Source organism: Chenopodium quinoa, unplaced genomic scaffold, assembly GCF_001683475.1.
Source record: "Chenopodium quinoa cultivar QQ74 unplaced genomic scaffold, ASM168347v1, whole genome shotgun sequence".
Taxonomy (NCBI): Eukaryota; Viridiplantae; Streptophyta; class Magnoliopsida; order Caryophyllales; family Amaranthaceae; genus Chenopodium; species Chenopodium quinoa.
Genome location: NW_018744502.1, coordinates 2323203 through 2350358, shown reverse-complemented (window position 1 = coordinate 2350358; position 27156 = coordinate 2323203). Strand labels below are relative to the sequence as shown.

General features: G+C 37.0%; 1 protein-coding gene across 1 annotated transcript; it reads left to right on the top strand.

The window, feature by feature from the left end:
- The first annotated feature begins 2231 nt into the window (after nt 1-2231).
- Nucleotides 2232-14924, top strand: LOC110697985 (phospholipase D delta-like). The gene is made up of 10 exons (XM_021875384.1): nt 2232-3149; nt 4539-4655; nt 5864-6058; nt 10513-10815; nt 10946-11014; nt 11359-11506; nt 12467-12615; nt 12923-13084; nt 13556-13756; nt 14338-14924. The coding sequence occupies exons 1-10, from the start codon at nt 2232-2234 to the stop codon at nt 14632-14634; spliced, it is 2559 nt and encodes an 852-aa protein (XP_021731076.1). The 3' UTR covers nt 14635-14924.
- Nucleotides 14925-27156: the final 12232 nt, after the last annotated feature.

Genomic DNA, 27156 nt, shown 5'->3' with positions numbered 1-27156 from the left:
GATCCTACAGGCTACCACAGAGGAAGCGTATGAGCGAGCATTGGCTAACTTCAGGGATTCGTACCAGTGGTGTCCGGCACTGGTGGACTATGTGATGCATCAATGGGTCCCTCACAGGGAAAAGTTTGTCAAATATTGGACAAACCAGGTACTTCATTTTGGGAACACTACAACATGTAGAGTTGAGAGCGCTCATAGAGCTACCAAGGACTGGATTGATTCATCGACCGCTGCTTTGGATACACTGTTCGCTAGACTGAACAAGTCAATTGAAACTCAGAAGAACGACATCAGGAACTCTCTAGAGGACTCCAGACGACGACATGGTACGATGTATAACCATTTTATATTTAAGATTCTCCATGGTCGTGTGTCGCACTACTGCTTGGGGTTGATTCTCACTGAGCTGAACAGGGTGAGGGACTTGGCTGACGAAGTGTATACTCGGTGTGGGTGTACTATTTCAGTAACTCATGGATTACCTTGCGCATGCACCATTCATCGCGTTATTACAGAAGAAAGGGCGTCGTTACATGTTGATCAGGTCCATTCATTCTGGAGGACGCTTGTTATTGGTGAGCATGCAGACAATCAAACGGCCGACCGTGAACAGGAAGAGTTGGAGCAGTTCCGTTCGATGTACGACCGAGTGTCCTCCAGCCATCCTTCTATTATTCGTGACGCTACTCATGTGCTTCATGACATGTTCCACCCCAGTGCCCTCCAGTCACTCGAACATCTCGCTCTCCGCCGGCCAGGCCTCAGCCCATGTACGCAAAAAACTACAAGTCTTTTCCCGGGTATGACATTTCAACAACCCCGTAACTGAAGGCCTCTCCTGGTCCTCCCAAATACGGGCAACTATGTGTCCTAGAAAGCTAGGAATCACACTCCCGTCAACAGGCCCACCGGGCACCTCACTCCTAACAACCCAAGAATCATTACCCGCCCTCGACCGTTTCCTGCTTGCCCCAGATACAGTGGACGCAGATGATGTGCCAGATCTACTAACAAACCTACCACCCCTACCCTTACGCACCTCCACCATATGCGTCTCGTACATGTCATCAACCCTCTGACTGAATGGACCGTAATCATCATACGGTCCACTGCCATCGTCCACATCCTCATCCTCATCTGCGCCCTCCTCCTGCTCCTCCTCCTGGTCACCCTCCTCAGCATCATCATCGTCATCGTTATCCTCATCCCAACGGTGGATCCGTTCTCTACGAACTGAGGCCGAAATACCACGGGATCTGACATGTCTATGCCCCGACCTCTCCACTGAATAACTTCTACTAAGAAGCTCTATATTCTTCCCCCCACCATGACGACCCTACACAAAATTTTAAAATATATAAACATACAAAAATTTATACGATAAATAATCATCATCGCAAATCAAATAAACTAAAAACATACAAATAATTGTAAACAAAATATAAACGTAGAAAAAATACAACGAAATTGAAAAAATTTATAAAAATAAACAACAAAATATAAAAACAATTCAAAATTATATTACAAAAAAAAAAAAAAAATTAAAAACAATTTTTTAAAAAAATTAAAAAAAAAAAAAAAAAAATGGGGGGGGGGCGCCTTGGCTGGACGCCCAGCCGGCGGTGGTGGCGCCAGATGCAGACGCCGCCACCAGTTGGCTGGCGCCTGGGCTGGACGCCACAACCACGGCTGCGGCGCCTAGAATAAACGCCACAACCGTGGCGGTGGCGTCCAGCCCAGGCGCCAGCCAATTGGTGGCGGCGTCTGCATCTGGCGCCACCACCGCTGGCTGGGCGTCCAGCCAGGGCGCCCCACCGCGTTCACGGCGGTTTTCCCCTTTTTTTTTTTTTTTTAAACAAAATATACCTTTCCTCCTTGGGACATCCTTCCCTCCGCCGCCGCCGCCACTTCCTTGCCTTGCCGCCTCGACATTGCCGTTATTTTGAATTTTTTTTTTTAGAGAGGTTGAAAGAAGATGAGCAATGAGAGTGTGAGTGATGAGAGTGTGAGTGTTTTTTTTTAAGGTCAAGGGCAATTTTGGGAAACCAAGTAAATTTTGTGGGCTTTATGTAGTAATTTGTGGGCGATGTTAAACAAATCCCTTCTGTTTTCCCTCTTTTGTCACCACTCACCACGTTCTCTCCCCTCTCCGGCTCTCCTCTCCTCTACGCCAACCGCCCCACCAACTTTTTCACTTTCACTCTCTTCTTCTCCCTTACAATCTCCTAACAATGGCGGAAGATACAGAAAAAATGGTGTATCTCCACGGAGATCTCGACCTCACAATCCACGAAGCTCGCGACTTACCCAACATGGACATCACCTCCGAACGCCTCCGTCTCTGCTTCACCGGATGCAACACTTGCTCTCCTACAACCCGAGACGACAATCTTCCTCCAAAGAATTCTAAGAATCAACATCGACACCGGCCTCACATCATCACTAGTGACCCTTATGTCGCCGTTGTTGTCCCTCAAGCTACTATTGCGCGCACCCGAGTTCTTAAAAACTCGCAGGATCCTGAGTGGAATGAACATTTCACCATTTCTGTTGCGCACCCAGTAACTAATATTGAGTTTCAGGTTAAAGATGATGATGTTTTTGGGGCACAAATTATTGGGATTTTCACTCTTCCTGCTTCTCGGCTTTTATCTGGTGAACATATTACTGGGTGGCAGCCAATTTACTCTCCTTCAACTGGGAAACCACCGAAGCCGGAATCTGCGATTCGAATCGATCTGAAATATATTCCTTGTGACAGGATTCCAGATCTTAATGTTACTTTGAATGGGGTGAAATCGACGTATTTTCCGCTGAGAAAGGGGAGTTTAGTGAAATTGTATCAGGATTCTCATGGGAAACCTGATTATTTGCCAGAGATTAAGTTAGATGGTGGTGAAATTTATAATCAGAGTACTTGTTGGGAAGATATATGTTATGCTATTTCTGAAGCACATCATATGATTTATATTGTTGGTTGGTCTGTTTTTCATAAAGTTAAGTTAGTGAGAGAACCCACTAAGCCATTGCCAAGAGGAGGTGATCTTACACTTGGGGATTTGTTGAAGTATAAGTCTGAAGAAGGTGTTAGGGTTTTGTTGCTTGTTTGGGATGATAAGACTTCTCATAACAAGTATTTCATCAAAACGGTATCTTCCTTTCTATATTGTCTTTGTTGATTTTATGGTGTTTGATTTTGCATTTTTATTATGAGAATGGTATTACAGTGTTTGATTTGTGATGGGTTTGTAAATGTGAGTGGAATGTTGAGGATTTACTTGGGAGGAGGTCGGGTTGGTGTCTATTATATAACCGGGTGTAACTAAATTACGGATTTTTGTGATTGAAGGAGCTGGTATTGGTTAAAAATGGGGAAAAAAAAAAGGTTTGTAGATCCAGTTGAGTGGTTAACTTTGTTTAACTTTGATGTGGGTCCTCTCCCTTTCTTTCCATTCTTTTTTTATGCCTATGTAAAAATAGGTAGAACTTTTTTATGTATGTCAATGGATGATGAACTTTAATAAAGTGAGTTTTCAGAATCAAGTTTGCTTGTTGAGAAGTGATGAAATGAAGTGATTCTGGGATTGCTGGGAGCCTAGGAGGAGAAAATTGTTGTCGTAAGGAGATTAAATAATAATGTCCCGATTTTAATAATTACAAGTTGGAGTAAGTTTGAGGAATTGACTATATTGGTGATCTGGTACTACTAAGATGAAGTTTGAAGGATTGACTAGGCAAATGATGTACACAATGATATAACTATGAGTGTTGGTGAGGTGATGTGGGTGGATTTATTGGATAGTAGAAGAATTTGTCGTGGTTGTGCTGGTGATGTGGGGTGTTTGATAATGCGGCCGATTATCTATGTTAATTAGTTTAATTTTAATCTTGGAACTGTCTTAACAAAACAAAGATTTCACTTTTTATATATAATGGAATGATTTAAATTGTATTCTATTGTTCTCCTTTGATTCCTTCCCCTTTCAAAGTCAAAGAGCACAACTTTAAAAGAAACCTGTCACATTCAAGTGAAGTTTGGAATTATGTTATTTAATATACTTTAAATCATGGAATTGTCTTAACTATACATTGATTTAACTTATTCATCTAATAAAATCGATTATATATTATTCTGCTGTTTTCTTTTTTTGATTACATTACCTAATTAAAAAAATTAAAGAACATAATGTTTATTAAAGGAACCTTTCATACTCAATTGATATGTAATCATATGGAAGATTCTGGTCTATTTTTTTTTTTCACTTGTCGCGGAGTGGTCAGTTTTGGAATTCAGAATATTTTAGTGAATCACTTTTGGTGCTAGTTGTTTAATTGTAATTGAATGATGCTTCTTCCACTGCTCTAATTTTCACCTAAGCTTCATTTTGTCAAAAGTATTAGGCCAAAGAAATGGATGGATTACAAAAGCTTTTTAGCACTGGCTTTTTATGTGCTGATTGCTGGTTCAAAAATTATGGATATTGCAAAACAATGTTTTGATAACCATTCTGTATTCTGGTATGTATGGTTGGTTGTAGGAAGGGGTTATGCAAACACACGATGAGGAAACACGGAAGTTTTTCAAGCATTCTTCAGTTATGTGCGTTTTATCACCTCGTTATGGCAGCAGTAAACTTGGCTACTTCAAGCAACAGGTACTCTTTGATTTGTGAGGCATTTACCACATGTACATTTTCCAATGTGATTAGGTTTTTACTTCTTTGATCATTTTGACTTCCTTTTTTTTTTTTTTTTTTTTTTATTTCTTGTTACTTTTTATGGGAAAGAAAGCGTAAGGAAGGCCCTTGGCTTAGGCCTTTAATGATCTCTTTTTATTTATTTATTTATTTATTTCACTTCATGATGTTGTGATTTCATCCTTGGCTTTATGACCTTAAGATTTTGTCTTCCTTGATTTTTTGTTAAAATTCTATATTTCTGTACTCTCACAGCATTCTTGAGCAGGATGGTGGTTAAGAATCATTCATTGTCTTAGAGTTTTTTGGGCCGAATAAGAACATACGCTAAAAACACTGGGGAAGAAGTTTATTTTCTCTTACATCTGTGGTCTTGGTTCCAATGATTCATCCAAGCGTCATAGTATTTTTTACCTGTATAGAAATTTCAGGCCTTTGTGGTATGTTTCTTGAGCAATAATTGCAACTGCTCCAACATGACGTGTGGAGTGTGGACATAGCCAAGCATCATTTCACAGTTCACAGAGAAGCAAAGGTTTTCTGTAGTTGTGTCATTTGAATACCACTATTGTTGATCTATTTTAAACCTTTGCTCACTTCTGTGCTGGTTCTGTAGAGCAATTTTTCATTTGCAACTGATACTACATTTTCCCCAAGCTGAGAATTTGAGTATGCAAGCACAAATCTCTAGTTTGACTAATACTGCTAATTCCTACGATATGTTCTTTTCAGCCTGGAAAATTCTGCCCCAGAGTTAGGAAGTTTATGTGGATCCTATTTTCTTCTTTATGATGACAACTTGAGGAGGTTGTATTTTATCTGTTTCCAGTTTCCTTGAGTACTTTTTAATATAATAGTGGTTTCATTATGACATTATGTAGCTTGACGGGTTAGATGTGGGCTCTCTTTGTGAGTTTGCTGTGAGAAATTGTATTTATGTTTAGTTATATTTCTGGTGACTTTGCATCCTTAGTTGCCAAGTTGATATTTTTGTGTGGTAGTTTGATGAATTGTTGTTTAACACATTCTAGGCTTCTTCAGGGCCTGTCCATAATCTCATCCGCCACGGCTGCCAGTGCTTTTATTGGTATCTGTGATGTATCATCTTCCCGTAAATGCTTTTCTTCAAGCTGCTTCCTGAAGTGTATTTTGTGATGCCTCTGCAGGTTGTTGGAACTTTATTTACGCATCATCAGAAATGTGTTCTTGTAGATACACAGGCATCTGGTAACAACAGAAAGGTTACCGCTTTCATAGGAGGTATAGATCTGTGTGATGGACGCTATGACACACCAGAGCACAGACTTTTCCGTGATCTTGACACAGTTTTCAAAGATGATTTTCACAACCCCACATTTCCTGTGAGTATATGATCCCGTTTTGCTTTTCGTTGGGATACACCCTGGTGTTACTTTTCTCTTTGTAGAATTCCATTCTAGAAGTCTAGTACTCTAGCTACTTTGTTAGATTTTCACCTTGGTGCATCTTTTTTCACCATTACTCTTTTCTGCATGTGCATGTTTGTTTGGTCCTTTGATCTCTTTTGGCAATTCAACATTTAGAGCACTACCAATGGTGAGCTAAAAATATGCTCATGGGCATTTTGGGTGGGCAAAAAATGTGATCATGCAATACAATGGTGAGAAAATGAGAAAATGCCAAAAAATGCTCATGAGCATTTCTGAAAATGCCCAAAACTTGGGCAAATTTGAGGATAAATAGTGCTCTGGTGGGCCCCACAATTTGCAATGGTTATATTTTTTGTAATGCAAATTCTGAAATAAATATTTATTAAAAAAAAAAATTAAAATTACCAACGGTCATAAATTTAATTCTCTATAAATAGACATGTATTTTGGTATATTTTGGTATAATTTCAGAATTACCATAAATCCTCCATATTCTTTATTTTAACGATAAAAACGACACAAATAAAAAAAAATAAGTTACACAAATTTAGACTAGTTTTTATTTATTTGGAGTAATATTGTTAAAATATAAATGAAATTAATAAATAAAGAAGTGTTGTGTAGGAGAGAGAAAGTAATGGTGGGGTATTGAAAAAGTAAGAGAGAGAGAGTAGTGGGCAAGCATTTTTTTTGCTCACCATTGGGAGAGAAATTGTGAAAAAAATTTGCCTATGGGCAAAACAGATTTGTTGAGAGAGAAAGTGGGTAGAGAGATAGTGGGTGGGCATTTTTTTTGCTCACCATTGAGAGTGGTCTTATACTTACTGTCAGTGACGCACACCTAATAAAAAAATAAAAACTAGAAATCTAACCCATCCTCTTAACTTTGTTAAGTCATGTGAGAGAGTAGTATCAATATTGGATTGCTGTAAATTATAATTAGTTGAATCAATAAAAAAAATAAGGTTAAATTAATTTCAAACTTCTAAAAACTAGAAAATCAAATAATAAAAACATCTACAATTAAGTATCTTAGACTCCCAGTAGCACATTTAATGCAAGACAAATCCCTAACCCAACCAAACAATTATATGCTCACAAGGAAAAGGACGTCCTATACTCCTATTGATACTTTAGATCTATTGAGTATTTGTGGCTTCCTTAAAATACATTCAAACCTTTTCTCATGGAAATATGTAATTCAAAGACATGAAGCCCAACATCCTAACTTCCTAACAGTCCATTCTTCTTACTCACATGGAGAATTTCATGTCTTTAATTGAAATATTCAAATTTGTCCACTCCTATTGTGATCAAGACGATGGAATATTGGCCATACTAATCATCCTTAATCTAGTATTGGCATATGCATAATCAATTAAGCATGTATACATAAACATTTAATTTAGATTTAAAAGAATTAATCAAGCATCAATCATGGCTAGGGCTCAACCAATTTCTAGATTAAATCAATATTAAAGAAGAGAAAAGAAGAAGAAAATACTCCCTCCGCCCACATTATGTGCAATAAAGCCATAAAGGGGGTGTGCGCGGAACCCAGGCAAAATTTCTTAAACAAAATTATTGAAAAGTAAGAGGAGAGAGAAGGGATAATTAATTTAATATATAAAAAAAAACCACCATTAAACAGAGGAGAACCACCACCTCTCACGGATGTTGAACCACCACGCCACCCCACGAACCACCACTAACCCACGCCCACTTACGCAACCCCCACGAAACCACCATCCCACGTCACCAATTATTACAAGAGTTACTTCGTTAGTGCTATAGGGGTTGCCTAGTCAGTGTTATAGTGGTTACTCAATTAGTGTTATAGATAAGGGTTACTTAGCCAGTGTTAGAGGTTAGTATTACAGGGTTACTCGGTCAGTTTTATAGGAGTTACTTTGTCCGGCCAGATGGTGTGGCTAGCCGCATACAAAATGCATTGTTATTTAATTTATTTAAAAAAAATATTAGAAAATCAGTAAAAATACGTTTTAATCAGTAAAATTAATTTTAGTTTGGTAAAAATACTTTCAGTTCAGTAAAAATAATTTAAGTTCAATAAAAATAATTTAAATAATATATATCTATTTACAAACAAAACTATAAAAAGTATTATTATACTAATATAAGTCATATGATATTGTATGTCTAAATATCCTACATTATCAGAATGATTTTTTTTTTTTTTTTTTTTCGGGATCAAAATGAATTATTTGACTGTATTTTAAAATTTTATCCAAAACTATCATATCTCTAATATATAAAGCCGGTCTTGCAGTCAGGCCACGAGACATCGACACTTGGCATTCTAGTTTTTTGCGAGTGTCGAGCCACGTAGGCGACAAATAGGTATTATTATAACACATAGGATGTTAAGTAAGCGAATTTTGGATAGATTTTTTTAAGATAAAAATGTTGTATAGTGTTATATTATCGATATACTTCTAATATTTCATCTATACAAAATTAATCATAACTTTTTATAAATATCTTATAACTCAGTATTATTTCTATTATAAAAGTCGTTTTAAAAAGTTCTTTAAAATGAGATCCATTTATAATATATTTTAAAAAATAATAGAAAATCAGTAAAAACAAGTTTTAAGCAGAAAAAATAATTTAGTTTGGTAAAAATATTTTCAGTTCATTAGAAATAATAATTTAAGTGCAATAAAAAAAAATTAAGTTAATAATAATATAGATATCTATTTACAAATAAAATTACAAAAAAGTATACTATTATATAAATAAGCGATATGATATTATATGTCTAAATATTTTACATTATCGATCAAAATGAATTATATAATCGTATTTAATATTCAAGCTAAAACGTTTATGTTAATCCGGGCATCGCCCGGGCACAAAACTAGTAATTTATATTTTTAATCATGATTGAAAGATATGTAATACCCATCCCAACACTTCATCAAATTTTAATAAAATGTACTGTTTAATAAATTATTCATTTATTTAATATCAAAAATTACTTTTATATAAAGACATTTTTCATATAGTCTTTCTAACAAGTTTTCAAGGTGAATAGTTAAGCTTTATGTATATTTTAAACAGAGTATACGGCTATTTCATTTGGCATTAAGAAAATCTTTTATAATAAGAGTTTTGATAGGGGAATGAACCTGAAAGTAAAGTTATTTCGAAGTAAGTTTTGTTTGATATTGTTAAGTATGGAACTTATTTATACTATTTCAACTCGATTATATAGAATATGGTAAAGCTTAATAAGGGTCATGAAGCACTCCTTATATAGGGCCCTTGATGTAATGAGGTTATAAATTTTAAAGTAAGGGTATTGTAGTTAATTTGTTGGAAAAAAGTTGCTAAATATGAAAATAAAAACATTTTTTGCACATAATAGAAAGCATCCATTTATAGTATATGTTGCACATAATAATGGGCGGAGGGCGTATGATACTTGAATTAATGGAAGAAAGTGCAAGTCTTGAAGAGCCATGGACATCTTCAAGTTTCTCTCTTTAACTTCAGTCTAAACCCAAACTTAAATTAATACAAATGATGACAAAGTTTCTAACAATCGAACGATTCCTTATAGGTGTTTTTACTAAGAGTATCTCTTGGGAAAAGCTAAAAATTCCGAATAAAAAAAATTCCGGACTCCGTGAAACTTCGCTTTGCTCCACCGGCAGACTTGACCTTGGCGTTCTTCATTAAAAACAAAGTTGGGCCTGTGAATCAGCTTCCCTTGGTCTAATCGAGCAACTGGTGATCAAGCAAATGGGGTTACAATACTGCAAACAACTCATCTTCAACATGTCATCACTCTCGTTTTCTGTCAGAATTTGGCATGTTACCTATTGGAAAGCTCTTCAAGTCTAGCTCCTTAGATTAAATTATAGATCGAAAGTTTTGAGCAAAAAAGCGAACAAGTTCAGTTTTGTTAATATTTCACAAATGTTATGCTTCATTCTTATTCAAATTCATCCCGAAGAGATGTGTTACCATCCTTGAGCAAGCTACCTTCTTTCTCCATGACTATTATTCTCAAGCTTAGCCAACCATAATCCATTTGCATTGAAGTTACCTGAAATTCGTCAAAACACACAGATAGTTAGAGAGTAGTAGAACACAACTTAAGCAAATAACGCATACATGAACCTAACACCTCTAAATCTATATGCAAATGAGGGTAAATATGCACCTAAAATGTGTACAAAGTAGGACTACTATTTTCTTACCTGCTTTATCATATGAAAAATACTTTGTGGACCTTAACTATCTTTATCAAATATAGAAAATATTTGGAGACAATAAAAAACTAAATATTAGTCTCACCAATTCTCTGTATGATATGAAAACATTTGAATAGCCATTATTTATTTAGTTGTTGATTTTTCCGGTTTATGATTCCCTAGGCTGGGACAAGAGCTCCAAGGCAGCCATGGCATGACTTGCATTGCAGAATTGACGGTCCTGCTGCGTATGATGTCCTAATAAATTTTGAGCAGAGATGGAAAAAGGCTACAAAATTTAGAGAGTTTGGATTTCGGAAGAAGATTTCTCGTTGGCACGATGATGCTTTGATAAAGTTAGATCGCATTTCTTGGATACTTAGCCCTAAGTGTTCAGCTAAAGATGATGAGCTCACTGAAGTCCCGAAAGAGGATCCTGAACTATGGGTTTCAAAGGAAGGGCATTCAGAAAATTGGCATGTTCAGGTAATATTTGTAAAATTTGTAATACTGTTTGACTCATTTTTATGTTATTCCCCTGTCCTTATAAGTTATAGTATTCCTGTCTGCTGTTACTTTGTGAATGAATTGTTGGCTTGTTTGGGTTTATTTACAGATATTCCGTTCGATTGACTCGGGATCACTGAGGGGATTCCCTAAAATTGTCTCTCTTGCCAAGGCTCAGGTTAACATCTTTATATTTTCTCTTGATCTTTTTCTGACCAGGATCTCAAGCTATATGCCAGGACTGTCATAATATACTGTGGTGCAAATTTTGGTTCCAACTATCAGAGTCTTATGTTCCAAGGCAGTCAGTCTGCCTAAAAAAAACGAAAGAACAAAAAGAAGCAAGTATTTATATAAATTTATTTCATGTTAAGCGATAAGGTTGCAACTCTTGCAAGTACAGTTGCCTGATTTTCCAAAATTAAAAACAATTATATTGTATTAAATTCAATAATTCCATGGTTGATGTATTAATGTCCTTTTATCAGACTTCTTACATGTTGATAACCTCATGTTTTGCAGAATCTTGAGTGTGCAAAGAATTTGGTGATAGATAAAAGCATACAAACAGCATATATCCAGGCAATCAGATCTGCACAGCGCTTTATATATATTGAAAATCAGTATTTTATCGGATCATCCTATGGATGGCCTTCTTACAAAAATGCAGGTCAGGCAGGCACTCTTGTTATTCTGTGGTGTTATTTACATGTGCCATATGTATTAGTCTAACAATGGCAAGGGTGGGCAAGCTTAATTTTTACTCCCTCCGTCCCTAATATTTTGCCCCATTTGACTTTTCGCGGTCTCCAAGACGTGTCTTAATATGGTTTTAATCTCCATTTGCATACGTGTAAAAATTATATGTAAAAACTAGATATTAATAAAATATACAATGAGACAAATTTAACAATATTTCACATGACTATATATATTATCACTTATAGATTAAGAGTATTTTATGGTCAAAGATTTTGAAGTTTGACCTAAATTTTTGCAATGGGGTAAAAAATTAGGGACAAAGAGAGTATGAGTTTAGTAAATTCTATCTTTCTTGGAGATTTTAGGTACTTTCAGGATAGAAATAGCTACTAAGGGCTTGTTTAGTTCACCTTATTTTTGCTTATTTGATTTAATCTGAACTTATCTGGTCTGATATGAGTTGATCTGATTGTCTGATTTGACTAAACTTTGATCTTATGTGTACGATAATCTATAAAGCAAAAATATATCAATTTGGATCTTGTTAGATTCGTAATAATGTGTATTTTATTAATGTGTAATTTTCATATTTTTTATTATGAAATTAAAGATATTTAGCGATAAAAAACCACACATAAAACGATAAAGTATGTCAGAACTTATTTTTTCCGATCTGATTTGAACTTATTTTTTCTGATTTGATCTGAACTTATTTTGTCTGATCTGATTTGAAATAAATAAAAATAAGGTGAACTAAACCTGGCCTAAGTGGTCACTTGCTTCCATTGCCTTTTGTTCTCATTTGACAATTTTCATATTATTGTGAGACGTAGGAGTTAAATAGCTGGAGGGTTGTTGAAGTATATTTTTTTTGAAGCTGCTACCCTTAGAAGGTTGCTGATGTTCCTCTGTATCTTGTTATAATTAGGTGCTGATAATATGATCCCTATGGAGTTGGCTTTAAAAATCGTCAGTAAAATTAGAGCTAAGGAAAGATTTGCGGTGTATATTATCATACCAATGTGGCCAGAAGGTGATCCAAAGTCTGCTGCTGTGCAAGAAATTCTTTATTGGCAGGTTAGGAGGAATTACAATTTTACAAGGCCTTTTGATCTTAATTCATGCTGTAACCATTTCCCTGGAATATAGCTCCTTTTTTATTATTTTTTTTTATTTCTTAAATATAATTTCTCACTGTCCATGATCATGTGGCCTTTTTTAATTGAGATCTAATAAATATTGTCTTTTTGGTTCCATTCCTGCATGTAAAATTCTCTTTATATCAGTTTTAATAGATTCATTTTCTTGATTTCTTTCTAGGAAAAATGAAAATAAGGACTGTTGTAGTGCATTTATGTTAAGATTTGTGTTGTTTTCCTCACAGAGTCAGACGATGCAAATGATGTATGAAGTTGTTGCTCGTGAACTGAAAACATTGCAGCTTACAGATTTGCATCCTCAAGATTATCTAAATTTCTACTGCCTTGGTAATCGGGAAGAAGTTCCTGAGGAGTCTCTGAAGGAAGCAGAGCAATCAAGTGACAAGGTAGGTGTCCTTTCTCTATCTTGTTTACTTGTCTTTACATGTGCGTGCTTTATTATATTGGGACTCAAACTTGAGGACTACAGTTGATTTTAACAGGAAATTGTTACATTGTAAATATCTTGTTGATTCTCAACTCTGTAGCTCCTCATAAGGTTTTATATGAAATAAGAGTTTCAAATTTCAAAACTCTATAGGTACTTGTATAGGATAAAAACATTAGGAAAGTTTCTGATTCATGGAGTTTCACCATGTTTTGACCGACACGCAGATGTTAAGCTTGATTTCTAGATATTGTAGTACGTCTTTGGGGTCTGTTTTCTAGTTGCAAGGCTGTTGCTGCTTTATGGAGCATATGCTTCGTTTCTTATGGCATAAAATTGGCATGGTCTTCCGAACACTCTTAACAGCCAAGTGCTGATGGTAGGCATAACAAAGCTGAATATGTGTTCCCTGACAACATGATTCTATCAGATTTCAGATTCATACAAGTACCGCAGATTTATGATCTACGTACATGCAAAGGGAATGATTGTTGATGATGAGTATGTTTTAATGGGATCTGCTAACATCAACCAACGATCCTTAGCCGGTACTAAAGACACAGAAATTGCTATGGGTGCTTATCAACCCCATCATACTTGGGCTAACAAGAAAAGGCACCCAAGAGGCCAGGTTTGCTTGCATATCCTTACTGTGCTTTCTTTCCTGTAAAAGCTATTTTGGTTGATCTTTTGAGCTTGGGCATTTTCTCTCCCTCTCTCTTAATAGTCCTGACTGGTCCATACATCTGGTCATCTGTTTCTCAGCATTTTTGAGTATTTACCTGTGTTCTAATATACTAGTGATTGCATGCGAGGCTAATGTATGAAATGTTATAGCTTTAACTTGTATTAGTTATTTGTTATTATTATTATTATTTTTTGAAATACAACTATGAAACCTAAAGATGTACTCCGTAAATTATTACAAATAATGAAGTTTTTTGTTTTACTACTGCTAAATGTTTAGATATTGGGTTTTAGCTTCTGTTGTAAGGATTGGAATTTTTAAATAGATTACAAGTTTACAACTTTGGAAAAAATACCGAATCAATTATGTTTTGTGGCCTGCTGCAGTTGGATTGTATTCTTTGTAGTTTACACTGTCTGGAATTCTAAAATCTGCAATGACTGCAACCCATTTTTTAAGATCAGCTCTGTTATTTTGTGCGTTTCGTTACACCCTACTAAATCATTAAAGCTAATTTTTTGTAGGTTTACGGTTATAGATCATCGTTGTGGGCCGAGCATCTTGGGATGCTTTATGAGTATTTCGATGAACCGGAAAGTATAGAATGTGTGAGAAAAGTAAATGAGATTGCTGAAGATAACTGGAAGAGATTTACAGAAGAAAGTTTCACATTGTTGCAGGGCCACCTTCTTAAGTATCCATTGCAGGTGGATGATGATGGTAAAGTCGAATCCTTGCCCAATCAAGATACTTTCCCTGATCTCGGAGGTAAAATACTCGGTGTTCCTTCCAACACACTCCCTGACGTCCTTACTACGTGAACTCCAAGGTTAGGATATCTTGGCAAAGCACCTGGTGGGAGATTACGGCGGACAAAGAATCAATCATTTAAGCAACTACTGTACCTTTTGCACAGCTTTATTTTATTCATATTTATATTTATTTTGTTTATTCAATTTTTAATATTTGTTGTATTTCTAATTTTCTTTTGGTGATTTGTTAATTGACAAATTGTAAATGCAGCATATCAATGATATGATGGAAGATTTGCGTTTGTACTTAGTGAAATGTAATGGTTGTCTACTTGAGCATATATTCCCTTTTACAAATATAGGAAAGCTTTGTTTGGAAAAAAAAATACAGGACTGAGTCATAAAAAAAAACAAGGAAAAATCATTCTTGTTCACACACTGCTTGTTTGGAAAGATGACTGAGGTCAATTGCTCGATTTTTACTCCGTTAATATTTATGTTCTGAAATATGTTACGGAGTACCTTAAGGTAATTAAAGGGAATTTCTAAAATATACTTCCTTCGTTTTCATTTACTTGACCTATAGTTCTTTGGTACGCAATTTAAGGAAGAGATTAAAGAAGATAAACTTAAGTTAAATAAAATTAATCAGCGCGTTTTTCGTGTGACTAGTCATATCGTGCGGTCGGTTCACACTCACCAAAACACTGACTAGGTAACTCCTAATATGGGTAACCTTTGACTGACCGAGTAATCCCTGACCGAGTAACCCCTGACCGAGTAACCTCTAATCGAGTAACCCTTGACCGAACGAGTAACCCCTAATCGAGTAACCTTAGCCACAAACAAGTAACTCCTAATTGAGTAACCTTGTCTACAAACAAATGAACCCTGATCGAGTAACCCCGGCCACACATGAAACTTTGTGAAAATTAATACCATAAATCCTAATTCATCCCTTTTATTAGTAGTTTTTTTTTGGATTAAAAAAATAGTTTGTCTTCTTTAATTAACTCCTTAATTGCATGCCATGGGACTATAAGTTAACTTAATTGAAACGGAGGAAATAGTAGTTGATATGTATATTTATCATAATTATGAATAAAAAAAATAGTCCTTAAAGATGAATATTGTCAAAAATCAAAACGTGTCAACTTAAAAATAATCGAGGAAGTATGATGGAAACTACGCATTGGCAAATGTTACCCTACATAATTTCAATTAAAGATCATTAATTGTCAATTTGTAAAAATTTATAAAAAGTTGAAATATAGGAAGTATAAGACTATAAATTGACTACTCCATCTGTTTTTTTAAATACACAACTTGCATTCAATAGTTATATGGTGCACCCAAAATATGTGCACCGCGTTTATAATATGAACACTTCACAAAAAAATGAACATATAGTAAACAATTATGAACACGTCATTAAAAATGAACATTTAGTAATAAAATATGAACACGTCACAAAAAATGAACATTTAGTAATAAAATTTGAACACGTAAATCTAGAAATTAATACGTCAAAGAAACGAACAATTAGTATATTAAAATGAATATGATTATCATAGAATAGCTGGATCACACCCTATAAAATGAACATTCAGTAAAAATTAATGAACATTTAGTAATAAAATAATGAACACGTAAAAACAATGAACATTATGTCGTTATACATTCCAATCATAAAAATGAACATGAACATCCAATTTTATATGTTTATTTTTTATAATGAAATGTTCATTTTATATGCACTAAATGTTCAATTTATATTACAAAATCGTTTTGAATTATCCTGAGTTTGACAAACTTCTTTTAAAAATTGATGTTCATTATAAAATAGTGTTGTGTTCATATTTTAAATTTCAATGTTCATTTTCAAAAAATAAATGTTCAAATTCGAGTAGTGTCATGTTCACATTTATCGTTGTTCATTACGGAGTATAAAATAATGTAATGATTATATTTAAAATTTCAATGTTTATTTTCAAAAATTATATGCTCAAATTCTAATAGTGTAATATTCTTATTTTAAATTATGATGTTCATTTTAAAAACAAACAGGTTCAAATACAATGTGCCAATGTATATACGAATAAAGATAAAATAAATTGTTTAAAATATGTTCATAATAAATAAATGTATGTTCATTTTAATAACTAAATGTTCATTTGTACTAAATGTTCATTTTAATGTACTACATGCTCAAAATTTGCGATTGTTCATATTTTATTTTTTTACTAAATATTCAAAATTATAGACATGGTGCACCTATTTGTAGGTGCACCTTAAAATTTGCGATTTGCATTTGTATTTATTCAGTGGATGATCAATTTATTTCAAGTACAATACTGACCATGAAAGAGATAATATGTGAGTAATGTGACTTATATTAGTATTTTTAATTATTTGGAAGAAAGAGAAATGATAAATATTCGGGTTTAATGGAGAGAAAATTAATGAAACTAAAGGGAAAATAAGCTAATCCCTTTGTTTTTTCTTAAATGCATCACTTCCTCTTGGCGATCGATTTTTTTTTTCTCTTTTGTTTTATTATATCTCTCTCATCATATGGTCCCAACTATTACTTTTTTTTTTTTTATTTCTTTTCTCTTACATCCCTTACTTTTTTTTTCTATAAATTAGAACTCCATTATTTCTCTTGAAACTTTTGTACTTCCTACAAACCTTACACAATTATTTTTTTCAATTCAATTCACCTTCCTAAAATTATATGCCTGTCAAACCGATGCACTTACAGAAAACGGAGGGAACAATTTTTAATTCCCCAACAAACCTCATTTACACAATAATTTACCCCATTTAACTCAAATTCTCTTCACTTTTGATTTCATTTGATGTTAAATTCATTTAAAATAATACAAATATCGAAGTTATAATTGAATAATTTTTGTCAAAAACTATAATAATTGAATTCATATTCAAATCTAGTTTCAACCTTCCTTGTAGACTTGTAGTGAATGCATGATTTGTTCCTTATTCCAAGAATCATATCAACCCATTTTGATAATGTGAAATTGAAAATTCACATTTAATGGAACAATTTTGTGCTTGTTTGTAGTATTTAATGCAAAATTTGAATGAATATTAGTACTTTTTGTTGAATAAAAAAGAGTTTAATGACGTCAAAATGGAAGTTTGAAAATTGGAGAGAGAAAAAGTGGAGAGAGAGAACATGGAGAGAGGAATGAGTTTGAAATTCAGATTTTTATAGGGTTCAATTTCATTATATAATTCAACATGTTTATAGTATTTAATTAGAAAAATTGCTTTAAATAATACTACCTTTCATCCGTCCGCTAAAAACAAGTCGACCTTTTGATTATCTCTAAATAATACCACCTTTGGAGGTTGTCCGCTTTAAACAAGTTATTTAACCTGCAACCTGAATGACCGGTTAAATTTTTTTTTTTTAATAACTTCGTTTAATAATGTAATTAACTCTTAATAACAACTTTAATGATTTTTAATTACAATTAAAATATTTTGATAATATCTTTTAAAATTAAAACTGATTTTTTTTTAAATATTTTTTTTTGAAATCAACCCCCTACCCAGCCCCCCATTTCACCGAAAACCATCACCCCCACTGACCCACCCCACCTGAAACCACCCCATCTTAGCCCCCATCTCCGTTTCCGATCCCCCTTCCCTTTGGGCCTCCTTCCCCTTCCCATCCTCATTTCTGGCCCCCCTTCACTTTTCCTTCTCAATTTTCGGCCCCCTTCGCTTTGCCATTTTTGGTGCCCCTCCCCTTCCTTTCTCCATTTCCAGTTCCCCCCTCTTCCCTTCCCCATTTCCGACCCCCTACCACCTATCCCCTTCCTCGAAACCACCTCCCCAAAACCCCAACCAGTCGGAAATGATGGTTGTGTAAAGGGGAAAGGCTCGAAATTGGGGACGATGAAGGGAGGGGGCCCGAAATCGGGGTGGTGGTTACCGGTGAAAGGGGAGCTGGGCAAAGGGGGGGGTTTAAATTTTTTTTTTTTTAATTTTAAGTTTTGATGAGGGTGGGGGTGGCTATGGATGCGAAGGGATGGGCGATAGGGTTGAGGGGCGGGATGCTAGGGTCGGCTTCTCCGGCGTAAGGAGGAGGATGTGGCGTCGGACAGCCGGGAAGAGGTGCTGGCACTGGCAGCCTTGGCAGGGAGGGGAAGGGGTGGCTGGTGGGGGAGGGGGTTAATTTGTTTTTTTTTTACAAAAATAATAATAATAATTAATATTATTACCTATTAAAAATTAAACTATTAAAAAAAATTATATTTTTTTAACCCAGTCAAACATTGACACGTGTCCCATATACCTATTAATCAAGTCAACAACAGGTCATGACTTGTTTAAAGCGAATAACATCCAAAGGTGGTATTATTTAGAGATAAACAAAAGGTCGATTTGTTTTTAGCGGATGAGTAAAAGGTGGTATTATTTAAAGCAATTTTTCCTAATTTATTTCATTACTTTGTTATGATAGGTTGAAGTACTATCAACATTGTACCTAAAGAGTACCTAATACTAATTAACAAAAATTATATAGTACCTCAAGGCTCAATAGCTAAATGGACTCCTTAATTGAAAATAAACAATTCAAGAAAAAGTAGGTAATAAATTAGCAGATGACTTTAAAAAAATAGCAGATGAAAAAAAAAACCCAAAATTTTTATTTCAATAATTAATAAACAATGCTTATAGAGTTATAGGCTTCCATTAAAAAGAAAAATATATAAGAAAATATGAAAATAAAACTTACAAACTTACAATGAACATTGCACTCCCTTCGTCTCATAATACTTAACACGGTTCACATCTTCATCCGTTCCAAAATACTTGACACACGTTACTAAATATGGAATGAGACCACTAATAAAAAAAATAATTCTATACTCTCTTTGGAACCACAAACCCTAAAACCCAATTTAATCCCACATTTTTTCTCTCCTCACTACCCCCCCACCCCCTCTTGTTGTTTTCTTACAATATAAAAATACAAAAGAGAATCCTTCATACAATAAACAACTATTTTAAATGAACCCGCTTGTAGTTTTCTTAAACTACGTGTCCACCCCAACGTTCCAAGTATTCTGGAACGGAGAGAGTAATACAATTCATTACGCCTAATTTAATACCACAATTTATTTAAATTCATCATTTTCCATGATATAATGAAAAACCACCAATAAGACAAAGATGATTACAATGTCCATAATCCAAATTAGAAAATATCAATTAAATTAGAGGGCATAAGAAAAAGTGGAGTTTCATCAGATTTGGAAGAGGAGATATTGATCCGACTACGCAAATGATGAGTATATATTACAACTCTTATTATCCAGTCATTGCATTTTTTTCTAAAAAAAAAAAAACAAAAATTTAAAAAAACGGTTTTTTCATGAAATGCCACTAAGCAATTGCAAAATTTTCCAAATGCCATGAACCTTTTCAAAATTCACCAAAAGCCACCGAGCTTTAAAAAAATTCACTGAGTGCCATTAATGACTGACAGCTGTTAGTTGACCCCACTACTTGCCACGTGTCACCTTCTGATTAGTCCGTTTTTTAAAATAAAAAAAAACAACAAATTTTTTTTTAAAAAAGGGAACTCAGAGGTGGCCAGCCACCACCTCTTCCCTGCCGTCGAGCCCCCTGCCCACCCCAAAATCCTAGCCACCACCACCCCCTGCCGCCGGGGCTAGCACCGGAAGGTGCACCGGCCGCCGACGACCCCTCCTCTTCCCCTCCCCTATCCCGTCGCTACCCCTTAACTCGCGAAACCCCACCCCCCTTTCTCCACCACCCCGAAACCCCACCCCTTTCCTCTCCCTCTCCATTGGCAGTGGTTGGTGTTATACCGAACAATTTTCGTCTTCTGATATACTTGTTCTCTCAACATCACTGCAACTCTTATACCGATATCAGAGTTGCTGCTCCAGCAAAGGGGAACTTCCAGCGTACTGAGCATAACAAATCAATTAGATAAATGAGATATTGCCAAAAAGGATTAGTCATTTCGATATGACAATTTTCCTAATTTGGCAGTGGTTGGTGTCAACGGAGAGGGAGAGGAAGGGGGGTGGGGTTTTGGGGTGGTGGAGGAAGGGGGGGTTGGGTTTTGCGAGTTAGGGGGTCGCGACGGGATAGGGGAGTGGAAGAGGAGGGGTCGCCGGCGGCCGGCGCACCTTCCGGTGCTAGCCCCGGCGGCAGGGAGTGGTGGTGGCTAGAGTTTTGGGGTGGGCAGGGGGCTCGACGGCAGGGAGGAGGTGGTGGCTGGCCACCTCTGAGTTCCCTTTTTATTTAAAATTTTTTTTGTTGTTTTTTTTAATTTTTTAATTTTTTGTTATTATTATTTTTTTTTTAATTTTTTTATTTTAAAAAGCGGACCAATCAGAAGGTGACACGTGGCAAGTGGTGGGGTCAAATAACGGTCAACTAATGACTGTCAGTCATTAATGGCACTCGGTGAATTTTTTTAAAACTCAGTGGCATTTGGTGAATTTTGAAAAGGTTCATGGAATTTGGTGAATTTTGCTATTGCTCAGTCTCATTTCATGAAATAATCGTAAAAAAAATCCAGGAGTAGTGAACGTTAAGATTTGCAATGGAAATTTAATGCTTTAGAATTAATGCAATTTAATACTGTAATTACAAAGTAGGGAAGGGTGAAAGCCTTTGTAAAGAACAAGACTACGACCCTTTTTGGTAGGGAGGAAATGAGAGGAAAAAAAAAACAAAGGAAAATTATGGCTTTCTATGTTTGGTCGTAATTTGATAGGAAATAAAGGGAAATGGAAGGAAAACTCCCTTCATAAAAAGCTTCTCTTTCCTTTCCTCCCAAATTGAAGGAATTTGAGAGGAAAGAAAGAAATTAAATCTATCAAGCTTAAAATTACTTTTCCCTTCCCTTTCCTTCCTTTACTAATGTCATACCAAACAACAAATTATCTTTTCCCTTCCTTTACTAATATCAAACCAAACATTAGATTATATAGTTTCTTTCCTTTCCCTTCTTTTCCTTTCTTTTCCCTTTCCATCCTTTCCCTTTCTTTCCTTTACTAATATTAAACCAAACAAAGGCGTAGCACACACAAAACACAAAGAAAAGGAAAAAACGAAACAAAAAAAAACAAAACAAACTAAACACAATTACTCTAAACTCGAATCTTCAACTTGCAACATTAGCTACCCGACACCGGAACCATCCAAGCTCGAGTCACTCCACCCAAGTCCTCCAATAAAAATGCACGAAGGTCCAAAGGGACCGCCTCAAGTAAGACCAGTTTGTGTGTGAGGTTAACACCATGATTGGCAAGCCAATCCGCGACTTTTTTCTCCTCAGCTAGGGATGGCAATATTATATGGATATCCGCTCCACCCGTTTTAAATAAATGGACGAAAGCCCGAAATAAATGGATGAGAAGCAGGTGATGGATGGAGTGGATGATGGATCGGATCGGATGTGGATGATACTCTACTTCACCCGCTAACCATCCATCCACCCGTTTAACATATATATTAGATTTTTTATTTAAGAGTTTTAATAATGAAATATGAATTGTGCAAGAAAATTACTTATTTTTTTTTCTAACAAATTAATTTTTTCAAACAATATATTGTTATTGTTTCCTTATTTATTAATAAAATAAAAAAAAACTATTGTATAAATCACGGAAGATTAGAGTCATGTGGATTTGTTTTTTTTTTTTACTTTCAATACTCATCCATTAGTCATTCGCTCCACCCGTTTCATCCGCGGATGATGGACGGACGGATATAGATGATGGGTAAAGCGGGTTATGGATGGATGCGGATAAAGTGATTGGAATAATGGATGGATGCGGGTGAAGCTCCACCCGATTTGAATCCGATCCATTGCCATCTATATCCTCAGCTCACAATAACAATGGCTTATAGTAATCTCCCAACCTTCCCGATGCAAGAGTTATCTGCATTTTCTAATCAAGAGAATGTATAGAGAGTTAGCAGGAGCTTCCTCGACTAGTTGCTTCATGATTATCTTCTAACCTACCGTAAGCTAAACTCTCCTATGACCCCTGTTTCGGGGTTTTCTGATGTCCTGCGGGAGAGTTACAATTCCGAGACTGGAACCGGACGCCTGTACCTGCAAAACAAACGGAGACTCCTTGTGGTAGGAGCTCCGCCTCCGACGATCAAGTTAGTACTTGTTTGAGGAGTGATAAATGCGGAAAGTAAAGGTAGGAGATCTGGTTCCTCCAGGGGAGGAGTGATCAATGTGTTTTGGTTTTCTCTAGGTGAGAGTCATTAATTGCTGAATCCCCTTTAATGAGGATTAATTAAGTATTTATAGTCTTGAGAAGCGTGCCAATCCTAGGTTTAGGTTAACCAGGGAAAATTGGGCTTCTCTCGGACTTTGGGCCTTGGTGGCCATTTTTGCCTATTTGGCATATGGGAGGCCACGTGGCGTGGCCTGATTAGTCCATGTTGGACCCCTTAGGGTGACAAGTGGCGGACGCTGATTGGCCCACGTGGTGGACACGTGGCAGGTCCGGATTGGTCCATTTGTCATGGGTAATTTTACCCTAAACATTTGCCCCTCGGAAGGAGTTATTTCTCTTTCCAGGAGGGATTGCTCCTTTCGAAAGTTAGACCCTCGAAGCTTTGCTAGGTCGGCATCTTGTCTAGTTCTAATGGGAGATGGACTTGATTAACTTAGAAAACTTTGATACCTTGGGCGGTATGACACTTTCAAAGTTAATCAATCATAATATTGATTGCCGCCGAACTAGACAGATGCCGATTCTTTGCCCTACTATGCAGATAGCCCCTGATCAGGTGGACTGTCAACTATTGCACAAGGGATAAGCGTTTAGCACTATTCGGCCGTTGGCCTCTTTTGATTCAATATACTAAGTTCGGTACTTAGTTTATTTCGTTGGGGGATGGCTGGTTGTCTGCTTTGGTGGCTGCATAGAAGCAGGCGTCAGACAGGACGTCCAACCAAAGTAGCTACGTCTGTTGGGTTACAGACGGCAACTTTAAGTATAGCCAACCTAGTAAGAATAGTGGTCGAGTATCTCTGTTTACCAAAAAACAGGCGGACTCCTCATACCTTTTAGGTTCCGTACTAAGGAGGGCGACTGGTTAACCTTGCGGTTAGTCAATCACTGCCTATTTTGTTTGAGTGGTAGGGAAACCAGGCGGCAAGGGCCGAATAGTCCCCTTGATTCGCCAAGTTTTTCTTGGCTATTAACTCAAAGGTTGTTAACCTAGCAGGAGTAGTGGTTGAGAGCCCCTATTTGCTAAAAACAGGCGGGCGACTCATACTTTTTAGGCTCCATACTAAGTTTGAGGGAGTGACTATAAGTTAACATAGGAGTTACTTAGTCTCCGTCACACTCTAGCTTGAGTAGTAGAGGTACCAGGCGGCGGAGGCCGGCTGATCCCCTTGATTCGCCAATGTTTGTTGGCTATTAACCCAAGGAGTGGTTACCTAGTAGGAATAGGGGTTTGAGTGCCCCTGTTTGCCAAAAAACAGGCGGTCTACTCAAACCTTTTAGGTTCCATACCAAGTTTGAGGGAGTGACTATGAGTTAACGTTGGTGTTACTCAGTCGTCGTCACTCTTGCTTGAGAAGTAGAGGTACCAGGCGGCGAAGGCCGGCTAGACCCCTTGATTCGCCAATGTTTGTTGGCTATTAACTCAAGAGGTACCCCCTGCATTTATCCCAAGTAATACAGGCGGTCATCTGACTCAGATGTCAACTGCTACCACTGGTTTGGTTAGTGATAGAGTTATCCTTGTCTCAAAAACGGCTACGTGGTTGCCCTTGGGGACAGTCGTATAGGTGCCGTGTAATTAGTTTATAGAGCAATGTTCCACCCAAAAGGGAGCTGCTCTCTGCGACGAATTTCATCCGGAGGGATGCCGCCGGACGCCTGCTATGATGTTGGGACAGATCGTATTAGTTTAAAGATTGGATCAGTTGGCTTGGCGCCTGGACTGATCACTCGGCTTGTGGCCTTGGTTAGTTCTTGGTGAACGTAGGTGCTAAGTAAGAGGAGGGTAGCCGCCTGTTTAGGCACAGGGTCGGCCAGGCCCTGATCATTTTTTAGCTAAGTATAGGAGGGTGGTCGTTTGTCTTGGAATCGACTGTATGTCCAGACGGCATGCCCCTATGGTGATAGAGTAAAATATTCAATGGAGAGTAGCCGACTGTAAAGGTACAGGCGGCATGCCCCTCTGAAGATAGAGTAAAATACTCAATGGAGAGTAGCCGACTGTAAAGGTACAGACGACATGCCCCTCTGAAGATAGAGTAAAATACTCAATGGAGAGTAGCCGACTGTAATGGTACAGACGACATGCCCCTCTGATGATAAAGTGAAATACTCAATGGAGAGTAGCCGACTGTAAAGGTACAGACGACATGCCCCTCTGATGATAAAGTGAAATACTCAATGGAGAGTAGCCGACTGTAAAGGTACAGACGGCATGCCCCTCTGATGATAAAGTGAAATACTCAATGGAGAGTAGGCGACTGTAAATGTATAGGCGGCCTGCCCCTCTGAATCAGTATCAAGTATTGAAATCATTTCAAGTGTTAGAGCAGATGGATCACCTAGTTCCCTTCCATAAAGGATGGATGGTGTTATTAATGAGAGTCGGTTGCTTTCATAGCTACGAGACTTCATTGTATAGGGGGCCGACTACTATTCATGCCGCCTCTCTTACTGTCACACAAATAAGTGGAGGTAATCCCTGAAGGGAGACGGTCTTCAATTGGTTAGTGGCTATGCTGCCGGGTTTAATAACCTTAGGCAATTTTTTTTTTTTTTTTCGAGGGAAAATCATAATAATGATAAGGACCAATGTAGTGTTATTTATCAATGCCAAACATTGAAGTGCCGGCCACTAAAGTTCAAGCGTCTACGAGGTGGTACTTGATTTCATTGAGTCATCCGACCACTAAATGCCGACTGTTCTTGTGACCATAGAACTCTTGTTGCCATAAGAATTCCTAAAATTTATCATGCTTGGTTATAGGCCGGCTGTTACCATGATGTGCCGGTTGGAGTTTGAGCTGCCGCCTGCTAGCCTATTTGTGAGGACCAATGAAGGTGCCATCGAAGTGCCGGCTACCCAAGCTGAAGCGTCCACGAGAAGTTGCTAGATTTTATTGCGCATCCGTTCACTAAAATAAGAGCAATAAAGGTTCTGACTTAGCAAGAAATTGCCGGTTGTTCTCATGATGATTTGCTTGATGATCTCGGCCATCCATGCTTATTATGGCTTGTCTAACAAAATACGAAGGTTGCTCTGGTTTTCTCATATCCAACCAATAAGGGCTGCCCACTTTAGTTAACCACTGACTTTTAAGTGAGCATGTGCCACTTGCTTTGTAACATTGCTAGCTCCATTGCCGGTTAGTGGCTTTCTTGCTTTCCTTGCTTAGCCAAGTTCGAAGGTTAACCACCTTACCGCCTGTTTACATGTGAACAAAGGTGTCGTTTAATCATGGCTTTGTTCATTGCATCACAATACAATAAGCCATAATGTAAATGCCGGCTGAAGCTAGGTGACTAGCGCATGATGCCGGTTGCATGCTATTTACGTGCTTGACATTATTTAGACAAAAATGATCATAAGACTCGGCCCCTATTTAAAAAGTATGAAGACCCACTTTTGCTCATGCCCTTTCAACCAAGTGCCGGTTGTTTAAGGTGAGTCTAGCTGGGACTGGGCTTGAGTCTTGAAGAGCACTTGTGGCCGCCTGTTTTCATTAACAAGGGTGGCCGGCTATTTGATTTTATTGAGCGTCTGAGCACTGAATGCCGGCTGAAATAAGAGCAATGAGGATTTCCTAACTTAGCAAGTTGAGTTATATACTCTTGGGCTCATAAATTTGGCTTGGATGATCACTTCATGCGGCTCTTCAAACACATGGATACACACTTGGTTGGACGAATGGATAGCTTAGCATCTACTTGGCATGTACTCGTACCCAGCATCAACGTCAAATCTCAGCATGATATTTGAACTTAGCACGATAATTGTGTTTCATGTGCCGCATGTTTTACTATGGCTAGCTTCTTTGGTTGCAAGTGCCCCCTACTAGCTTGAGCTACGACACCTAGATGTCGCCTGCTCTCGAATGCTTCGACCATCTGAACTCAGCCAAGCCGGATGTGTTTTAGAGCCGCCTCCTTGCTGTGTTGCTAGGACTAGGCCGGCTGTCTATAGACATACAAGGGACTTGCTATTGCGTGCATACACATGGTGGTTGTTTCTTTACAAACAATAGCAATGTGTCGTTTGATTCTTGATGTTTACCCATGATACTATGAAATTTCAAAAGGCACTCATTTTGAGCTTACATGGTGCTTTGGTAAGGATGCCGAGCTGCTCTTCTCAATGGAGCTAACTTTCAAAATTTTATTCGGCCACATGATGCCGTATGATCAGCTTGCCGCTTGTTTTAATTATGTTTTGATCGTGTTGGGCATTATTTAGACCAAAGTGATTCAAGACTCGGCCCTCATTACAAAACATGAAGACCCATATCACCTCACGCATTGCTTGATGCGTTCGCTGAGG